Source organism: Benincasa hispida, chromosome 10 (assembly GCF_027475165.1).
Source record: "Benincasa hispida cultivar pf3 chromosome 10, pf3_genome.v1.1, whole genome shotgun sequence".
Taxonomy (NCBI): Eukaryota; Viridiplantae; Streptophyta; class Magnoliopsida; order Cucurbitales; family Cucurbitaceae; genus Benincasa; species Benincasa hispida.
This window is the reverse complement of record NC_143487.1, coordinates 10,126,029-10,136,957: the sequence shown is the minus strand read 5'-3', so window position 1 is coordinate 10,136,957 and position 10,929 is coordinate 10,126,029. Positions and strand designations below refer to the sequence as shown.

The window sequence follows — 10,929 nt, the reverse complement described above, 5'->3', positions numbered from 1 at the left end:
TAAGCTCGGAAACAATAATATAATTTCAAATTGATATCCAATTGGTCACAGCGGTCAAACAAAAGCTGGAGAATTTTTTCTAGTTCTACATCCAAGATGCCTGGCAAAAGGCACCAATTTATTGATGAACAGAAATTTTCAAAACAAAAATACCGTTTGGTTTCCAGTAACACGACATTATCTGTATCACAGAAAGAAAGCGGTGTAAGTTAAACTGGTGGTCTCAACGACCCCGAAAACAATGAAGAAAATCAAGAGCAATTATTGGATTTAATCTGTGATCGTGGTGAATGGCAAAAAAATTAACTTCACAGAGCGTGATTACTACTTCACAGTCAATATCTTGATAACGGAAGCCGTCCCAACGCGATGAAGAGCCACCACAGAATCTCCATTTTTGCAGAGGCCCTTGGACTTTGCATGCTGAATAGCAAACTCTATTGCTTCTTCAGTTGTCTCTGCATGAGACGACCTTGCCGATGCTGTGCTGAGAACCGGTACCAAGCCACGAAAGATTAAGCTATGCCTTGCTGGTGCTTCATCACTGCACGACCAATCAAATGAATCTGTCTTAATCTCGGGGACAACTACGGACAGGATTGGCGTTCCTGGCCTATACTTGGCCACCAATTTTGCTGTGCTTCCTCCTCTAGTTAGGACAAGTATAAGAGATGCCTTGGCTGAGTTTGCAGTCCTAACAGCAGAAGAAGCCAGGCTTTCTAATGGGCTCATGGGAACTGGTGAATGTTCCATAATTCTTTTAAAGACATCTCCATAATCAAGGGTGCTTTCAGCTTCAACACATATTTTTGCCATTGTTCTAACAGCAAGTTCAGGATATGCTCCAGCGGCCGTTTCACCACTCAACATTACGCAATCTGTCCCATCAAGAACAGCATTTGCAACATCAGTGGCTTCGGCTCTAGTTGGTCTAGGAGACTTAATCATTGATTCCAGCATCTGTGTCGCTGTGACAACAGGTTTTCCCTGGATGTTGCACTTGTATATCATCACTTTCTGCGCCAAAAATATCTTTTCAATTGGAATTTCCATTCCCAAGTCACCACGTGCCACCATAAATGCATCTGAATTGGCTAGTATGTCGTCAAAATTTGCCACACCTTCTTGATTCTCAACCTGTGGGTCAAATTCCAGATAGATAACAGGGGTGAAATTGCTTTTCGTACAGACATGTTATGGTACAGAGAAGAAGCGATCTCAAGACATTTGTGCTGCTTGATTTTCTTCTTTAGTACATTTTAGAATTTCACAGGAAATTTCCATATTAAGGTTACATTCCCAGTAATTAACTTTTAGTTAAAATACTAATTTGGTCCCTATACTTTGGGTTTGATTCCATTTTGGTCCCTTACTTTCAATTGTCCAATTCTAGTTCATGTACTTTAAATAAATCTTGAATTCAATCCTTGCTTTCAATAAATCTTAAATTATGTCGCCTATTAAAGAAAAAAATATCTTAAATTTATTCCACCAAAGTTAATTATCAACAAAATTGGTTAAACAATGACCCTATGTAAATATATTTTTAAAATTTATAAAAGAGATGCTCTTTCAGAGACATTGTTTTTGAGAAAAATCAACAAGAAACTAATTACAATAACTTATTTTAAGATTTATTGAAAACATAGATACTAGAATTGGACAATTGAAAGTACAAGGACATGGAACAAAATTCAAAGTATATGGACCAAAGTGGTATTTTAACCTTTATATATAAAAAAACTCTTATTGTTGTCATCCTCATGAATATATATAAAAACACATTTTCATGGAAAAATTTCATGTAACTGAATGTACCTTTGACATGAGAAGAATATTCTTGGCATGCTTTCCAAGCAACTTCCGGACCTCCACAAGATCAGAACCTTTCCGAACAAAAGATAGAGCAATCATATCAATTTTATTAGGAACCCCCCATTCTAGTATATCTTCCTTATCTTTGTCTGTTAGGGTAGGGAGATCCACTATAACTCCAGGCAGGTTAACATTTTTCCTTTCACCAAGAACTGCAGAGTTCTCACAGCGACATCGTACCAAACCCAACTTTTTGTCACATGATAGAACTGAAAATGATATCGTACCATCTGCGCAAAGTATTACACTCCCTGGCTTTACATCCTCAGCTAACTTTTTGTAGCTCATACATATCATATTCTCATCACCCTTCAAGCTGTAGTCGGTAGATATAGTTATCTCCTGCCCCTGTTTTAGTTGGATGGGTTTGCTATCTTTCAAAAAACCAGTTCGAATTTCCGGGCCCTGTTTTCATTTAAAAGTCACGTATAAATTAAACCTCATTCGTGGAAGACAACTGCTTGCATGCATTCCTTTAAATTGATAGGTGAAAGATACGGATGGGGCATCTCCAAGTAATGGACGTGTCATTTCCACAGACATAATTAACTGATACGTTTTAAACTTCAGATGTAGTTCGTATTACACAAAAAAGTAAACAAGTGCTGAAAATCGATATTAGATATGAAACAGAAATCAGAAGGGCAGTTGATCCAGGATCTGAAGAGAGCTCAGAAAACTAAACAGGAGTAGCTATATGATGAATATAATTGGAATTAACCACAAAATTCATTTCTTGCACAGTTCAAGTGTCCCCTCGGAGTACTACTTTGCCCACAACAGAAGACAAATATTATTAAAGATACCTGGTGATGTTCAAAGACGACAATAAAAAAGTAAATATCCAGACAAAACAAACAAGCAGTACCAAATTAGTGGAGCTTTCATGGTAATGGCCAAACAGTCGGTGAAACTATTAATGGGAGAAGAATTTCAGAGAACATTTTTCAAGTAGAAAACAGAATCAAGATGGCAATAACAATCGTACTCAGTAAAAAACACATGGCCTTCTTCATTCAAGTTGTAGAAAATGAATAAATAGATAAAACACATCTCACCCAGAAACCTGCAAAGCACAAACCCCTCCCCTACTTTTTTCCATTCAATCTTGTAAGAACAAAACCCATTTATCTCCCATTCGAACCTGGTAATACCAGGTTGTTGTGAATGTATTGCGAGGCGTAGAGTAAGGGTTAATTTGTAATTTCAACTTAAAATGACATGACATCAAACACACCATTGAGAAAGAAAATTTTGGGTTGGCCTGGTGAAGTGTTCGGATTGTGACGCTTTAAGTTTAGGAGACCTATTATATTATATACTTCTTTAAGATTTAGGACCAATTAGAAGAACATCCCCTCGATAAATGATCAAGATATCGTAGATTCAATCTATAATGGCCACCTATCTAAGATTTAATATTCTATGAGTTTCATTTTAGACAAAAAAAAAAAAAAAAAAAAAACAAAAACAAAAAACAAAAGAGAGAGAAAATTTAACAAGTATGCAAAATTCTATTATCCATCTTCTTTTTCTCAAGTACATTAAAGTCGAGCTGTTGTTCTACTTATTCATGTTTTTCTTCTGAAAAGTATGTTAAGAATCTACTGGTTATTTAGCATATAATAGTCTGTCTATATTCTTTTTCACAAGAGAAAGAGAGGCTTAAAGGTGTGAGTGGCGACACATTAGCAATCGTAAGCTATAACAGATAAATTGAGCATTTTTAGGAAGCTACAACAGATAAATTGAGCATTTTAGGGAAATTGGCACAAGGAACACGAATTATCATACAATAGAGAGAAGTAATCAGTTAGATTCTCTGGAAACACCCAAAGCATAACTAATAAAAGACCAATATATCAGTCGGTCTAAGAAAATAAAACTAAAATAGGACGACAAAGACAAAATAATAATAATAATAATAAAAAACAATAATTTTAAAAAAAATGAAACGGAGTCATGAAGAGATATTCCAGATTATCTGGATCAGAAGAAGAAAGTAGATATGTAGAAACGAAGAGCGAGAAATCGAGGGTTTCATCAAGTAGAATGATATAAGTTATGAGAAGGTGATGATATTGTAAAAGAAGGGTACTAGGATGAAAGAAACCTTGGTGTCAAGCATGACGGCGCAGAGAATACCAGTATTCTCCATTCCGGCCCTGAGATTGTCGAGGGTCTCCTGATGATAGGCGTGGGATCCGTGAGAGAAATTGAAACGAGCAACATTCATCCCAGCTTTCAAGAGCTTCTCGATCATGGGCACGGACCTGGATGCCGGCCCTAGGGTGCAGACTATCTTAGTCTTGGGTTTCTTCTCAATCACTAATCCGTCCATTTCTTGTGGTTGATCGTGAATATAGAATGATGAAGGGAGATAAGGAATAAAGGATCAAAGGATTAAATCTTTCCTGGAGGAAGAAGGAGATCCAGAAAAGTGGAGAATGGAGATGAAACTGAGAAAAAAGGGCGGATCGTTGATCGGATAGAAGATATTGAAAAGCCTTTATTGAATGAACAATGAAGAGGATGAGGAACAAGGACAAGGTTTCGTAAATCAGAAATCAGAATCGAAAGGCAGGAGCTTTTTGGGGGTTTTCGGGTCAACTGTAAAGGCGTGGCGCTACCTCAATGCATCGATTACGTTCACACATTTATTTTATTTTTATTTTTAATTACACTTTGTATCGAGCAAGGAAAATTATTATAAAGGTAAAATAGCAGAAAATATTTTTAAATATAGAAAAGTATCACGATTTATCAGTCATAAAAATGAAGAGATAGGAAGTGTTTTACATATAGAGTCAAACTATTTACAAGATATAGAAAAATTTTACAAATTCGTAATACCCAATTCCAGCCCATTGAAATACCAAAAAAAACCCAGCTGACATGCCCAATCCATCAGTGTGACCCGATCCATTCACGCGACCCGCGACTAATTGACAATACCCACGATTCATCCCTCTAACGCGTGCTAACGAAAAAATTGTGCTTCTATCATCTTTTATCGTTCTTCTTCTTCTTCATCATCATCTTCTTCTTCGTCTCCTCCTCCTCCTCTTTCTTCTTCTTCTTCTTCATGCCACTGACCCACTCAATTCTACTTATTTATTCCTCTCTGATAGACAGTTGTTGGTTCGTAGATTACAATCTATCAGTGACTTCATCCATTAACAACATCAATTTTTTAAGGTATTTTGCTTCCTTTTTCTTCCCTTTTACTCTTCAATGACTTAATCTTTTACTGATTATTTGTAACGACCCAAATTTCTAGTATATTTCTAGGACGCTACGTTATGCATGCACAGGCTTGGTAATACATTTTCTCAAAGAATAATTAAATAAAAGAGATAAAATTTTTATTTAATTAAATAATGCTCAAATAAGCAAAAAAAAAAAACCTAAAAAAATACCGTTCGGGGTACCCTTAACCCAACTTTAAAATAAATAATAATTAAATAAATCAATAAATAAAATCAAGGCATATTACATAAGATTTTAAAATGTCTTACTCCTAAACCAGACTCTAGTACATGAAACCTAAGTGCGGAAGCAATAATCCGTCCAAATAGCCAGGTCACGGATTCCTCTTGTCATGCGCAGGTCTATCTTTACCTTTACCTGAAAAACATGAAAGGAAATTGACGAGTATAAAAGTATACTCAGTAAGCGACCCACTATTCAATGATCTATTAGTCTTTCCATTAGGACAAAAGTGCACAAGGGCATCATAGGCGTAGGCATAGGCATAGGCATAAGGGGCGAACCTGAAGGCACGCTTTCATAAGTAATGACCCCAGAGGTCACAAACATAAACATAAGTGGTGGTCCCAAAAGGACACCATACATAAGTATAGGGTATGGGCCCGAAGGCTCACAACATGCGATGTACATAGCCCAATGGCAACACTAACACTCATTGAAATCTCATACAGACATAAGCATACAAACAAGGTCATAAATCATGCCAAGATCACCCAACAGCTCACAATTTATCCATCCATCAAACTTTGCTACAACATACAACATCGACATACAGTGACATAAACGTAAGCTTCCAAAATTTTCATTTGACCAGCAGGCATATCAAAATATTTTATTCCAACTTAGGAACCAATACGTAACACATGCTTGGATTCGAGGGCAAACTGGCAGTAAACTACTTACCTAAGTTTGACCCAACAGGCAAATTCCAATGCAAGCACGAAAGCAATGAAACCCACACTTTCTCGGATGATCTCCCAACACTCCAAGTGAACCGTCCAACATGGCCACACAATTATAACAACAGTTTGACACAAAACATAGTAGCATAACCCACCTACAAAAGCATTGACACTGCATCCACTTACTTAAGGATACCAAACTGCCCCAAAACGAACCTTTACTTCGCTTGGAAACTTCCTTTACCACCACAGTTCCTGAATCCAACCACAAAATTCCATGGGTAACAAAAATAGCTTTGGCCTAATACAACCAATGACCATGAGCCTACCAAAGGAACCCGAAAACTTACCCTAAACAGAAGAATCAGACGGAACCAACCACGATTCGGCGACAACCGGAACTGCCTGCATCAAAACTAGTGAACGATGCTTGGGTTAGGCCGGTGATTGGCGAACTCGACAAGAAGCAGCTGGACGCTTCGAGTCTGGATAAACGGGTTCGCAACCTAGGTTTGTCGATCACCGCTTTGGGTCGACGAACGGTCTGGATGCCTCCTGGTGCGATCGACGACGGCTTCGGGCGAACTCCTCGCGCGGCCGAGCGATCGATAGTAGCTTCGGACGGACTCCTCGCACGGTCGAGCTTCACCACAGAACGAACGGAAGCGGAACGGGGGATGGTGTGGCGTGAGCGGCGCGAATGGTTGGCGAATGGCAGACCCACGCACGGCTGGCTAAAGAAAGGATTGAGGAATAAGGGTATCACGCGTGTGGGGCTGGGAGGAAGAAGAAGGAGAGGGAAAAAATTATAAAATTTTCTTTTGTCTGCACGTAAACCAAGGTTTCTTAATTCCACATTTATAACCAATTGTACCTCACAAGACCCTAACTCCTCCATTTTCCTTAAAGAAACATACATATATTTTTTAAAAATATATATAAATATATATATATTTTTTCCCAAAATCTCCTAACCACTTACCATGAACTTTCAAACCCAAAATTAAAAAAGAACAAAACGGATTTTACCTTACAATCTTTTGGGGCGTCACACTCTTCCCTCTTTAATAAACTTTCGTCCTCGAAAGTTCTAATCTTGGAAGAGCTCTGGATGAAATGTTCTCATCTCATCCTCTTGCTCCCAAGTTGCTTCCTCAAACTGATGATTCTGCTATAAAACCTTCACCAGTGGCACCTTCCTGTTGCGCAAAACTTTCACCTCCTGGCCACAATTTGTGCAGGCTTCTCTTCGTAACTTAAGTTTTCATTTAGCTACAAGGGCTCAAAGTCTACCACATGAGACGGGTCCGTTAAATACCTCCTCAACATGGATACATGAAAAACATTATGGACCGTGGAGAAAGACGGTAGAGCCAAATGGTAAACCACAGGTCCGACTCGTTCCAAGATCTCGAATGGCCCTATAAAACGCGGACTCAGCTTACCCTTCTTTCTGAATCTCAGGACACCCTTCATTGGCGCCACCTTCAGGAACACTTTGTCACCTGCCTCGAACTCAAGATCTTTACGCCTAACATCAACGTAACTTTTCTGTCTACTTTGCGCTGCTAGCATATAAGCTCTAATCTTCTGCATGGCTTCATTCGTCAACTCTACTAACTTAGTTCCCATCAGTTTCCTCACCCCAGCAAACAGGAGACCTGCAACCTCTACCATAAAGAGCTTCAAATGGCGACATGCTAATGGTGGCTTGATAGCTATTGTTCTAAGCAAACTCTGCCAAATGCAAGTGGGAGTCCCAACTCCCTGAGAACTCCAATGCACAAGCGCGCAACATGTCCTCCAACGTCTGATTCAAACACTCTGTTTGCCCATCCGTCTAGGGGTGGAAGGCTGTACTGAAGTTTAACCGCGTCCCTAAGACTGTCTGAAGGCTCTTCCAAAACCTAGAGGTGAAACGAGGGTCTTTGTCGGACACAATTGACACTGGCACAACATGCAATATTACTATCTTCTTCATATATAGCTGAGCCCACTTACTCACCGTGTACGTGGGCTTCCCTAGAATAAAATGCGCCACCTTGGTGAGTTTGTCTATCACAACCTAGATCATTGAGAAGCCCTTCCCTGTCCTGAGTAAACCCGTAATGAAATCCATGGACACGCTCTCCCACTTCCATTCTGGCACATCTAGTGGCTGTAGTAAGCCTGCTATCTTCTACCTTAAGGCCTTCACTTGCTGACAGACTAAACATCTGCTGACATAGTCAACTATCTCCCTTTTCATACTGAACCACCAGTAATACTGCTTCAAATGTTGGTACATTTTAGTACTATCTGGATGCATCGAGAATGGAGAGTTGTGAGCTTCTGTCAACAATTCCCCCTTCAGGCCATCATCTGATGGAACACATAACCATCCCTGATACAGAAGGCCCTAGTCCATCGACATAGAAAATTCATTGGCCTGGCTCGACCCTACTTGGTGACATTTTTTAACCAAGTCTGAATCACCCTACTGTGCAACAATAACCTTCTGCCTCAAGGTTGGTTGCACTGTCAACTAAGCTAGCTGCGAAGTGACTTCCTCTACTGCCATCACAATCTCTACTCACTCCAGATCCTTACACAATTGAACCTACTTAGTGATCAAGGCGGTCGAATGAGCGGTCTTCCGACTGAGGGCATCGACTACCACATTCGCCTTACCTGGGTAGTAGAGTATCTCGCAGTCGTAATCCTTTACTAACTCAAGCCATCTGCGCTGCCTCATGTTTAACTCTTTCTGGGTGAAGAAGTATTTTAGACTCTTGTGGTCGGTGAAAACCTTGATCTTTTCCCCATATAAGTAGTGCCTCCAGATCTTCAGGGAAAACACCACCGCTACTAGTTCTAAGTCGTGAGTAGGATAGTTTCGCTCATGATTTTTCAACTGGAGGGAGGCCTAGACGACCACTCTATCATATTGCATAAGCACCCAACCCAAACCCTTTTTAGAAGCATCACTGTAGATCACGAAATTCTGGGATCCATTTGGTACTGTGAGAACCGATGTTGAAACCAACCTCTGCTTGAGGTCCTAAAAACTATCCTCACAAGCTTTGCTCCAAACAAACGAAGCTCCTTCCGGGTTAGCTAAGTCAACGGTGTGGCCATGCAAGAGAAATTCTCTACAAACCTACGATAGTACCTAGCCAACCCCAGGAAACTGTGCACCTCGCTGACCATTGTATGGCGGGGCCAATTTGTAACGGCCTCAATCTTAGTTGAATCCATTGAAACCCCGTCCTTTGACACCACGTGCCCCAGAAAGGACATCTTTCGTAGCCATAACTCACACGTAGAAAACTTTGCATACAATTTGTTTTCTCTCAGCGTTCCTAGGACCTTCCGAAGATGTTCCTCGTGTTTCGCCTCTGTCTTAGAATAGACCAAGATGTCCAATGAAAACAATTACAAAGGTGTCCAAGAAATCCCTAAACACCCTGTTCATCAAATCCATAAATACCGCTGAAGTATTGGTCAAACCAAAAGACATTACAATGAACTCGTAATGCCTATATTTGGATTGGAATGCAGTCTTCGGGATATCACTGTCCCTGATTTTCATCTGATGGTAACCTTGAAGGATCTCATACCGAGAGTTTCATGAGCGTGTTCAAATCGCTCCTATTTCACAGTGACCGAAATACAAAAGATATACATTCAACATATACAGTTAGTGTTGGGATTGGTGTCCTAATTATCCTGGAGTCTTGTTGTTTTGTAAAGATACACATTGTTCAAAGAATAAAATAAGTGTTATTTAATTCTGGCATTTACTCATATCCAATAAACAAAGCTCATTGGTTATCTTATGTGAACTTAAGCATGTATATGTGATATACAAGTGGATCATGCCTTAAGTGATAACCTAAATCGGTTTGTAGTATAAGGATTAAGGTGGGATACTTGATCTTGGTGACACTACGGATACGACCCGCTTTGTAGAGGTTTGCAAATGTTGTAAACTACTACAGATGGTTGATCCTGACCATTCGTGTGGAGACATGAAGCGAGGGTGTCCTATACAAAGAGTTTGTATAAGACGTGGACCACGAGATGACTAGACTCTGTATATAACGCCGTTGATACTAGAGACTTGCATCTCACCTAAATGACCATAGGTGATACGACCTCAATCCTGAGTGTTTTGTGAACTCCTGCCTTTGAGGGCGGTCCTTTGATTAGTATGGGTGAGAGTGGCCAAATTGCCAACTCAACATGCCTACCTTTTTGGGGACTTGTCTGATCTGGGAGCTGGAAACTCAATTCATAATATGGAATTCACTTCTTTCCCGAAGAAGGGATAAGTAGAGAGATTGCTCCCTTAAGGGCTGATTTCGGGGCTTGAACATATTGGCCACAGCTTCTCTTTGGAAGAGAAGACTCAGTCATAGTAGGACTATGACTTATGTTCATTAGAGGGATCAGTGGTACTTAAGGAGACAGATGTCACTATAGGGACATAACGGTTATTGGCCCAGCTGTACTTATGAGCGACCTGTGAAGGGTTGTCGCATTGTTGATTGGTTAAGATGGACACATAATATATCTGTAGTGAGAAGAGTTCAGCTGTCGGTCTTTAGTGGAGTGCCTGGCAGTTAACGGATGGTGGATCCTATGACTAAAGAGTTTAGTCAGTTATTCATGTACCGTTGGAGCTTCGGATCTACAGGTCCATGGGGTCCCCTTGGTAGCTTGGATTCTATTGAGGATCAGTTCTTGGTGTTGATTTGAAATGTTCAAATTGACAAGAGGTATTTTGATTATATATGATATAATCGGTATGATGTATAGGATACATCTAGTGAAGGATTGATGTAAATGAGATTTACATTAAATACCATGGAATATAAAAAGAACTATGGTTTATATGTTT

The 10,929-nt window shown here is 39.8% G+C and overlaps 1 protein-coding gene across 1 annotated transcript; it reads right to left on the bottom strand.

The window, feature by feature from the left end:
• On the bottom strand, window positions 1-4,534 carry LOC120088273 (pyruvate kinase, cytosolic isozyme). The gene is made up of 3 exons (XM_039045458.2): window positions 3,989-4,534; window positions 1,819-2,280; window positions 1-1,137 (listed from the first exon to the last, which is right to left on the bottom strand). The coding sequence occupies exons 1-3, from the start codon at window positions 4,214-4,216 to the stop codon at window positions 325-327; spliced, it is 1,503 nt and encodes a 500-aa protein (XP_038901386.1). The 5' UTR covers window positions 4,217-4,534; the 3' UTR covers window positions 1-324.
• Between the last annotated feature and the right edge of the window lie 6,395 nt (window positions 4,535-10,929).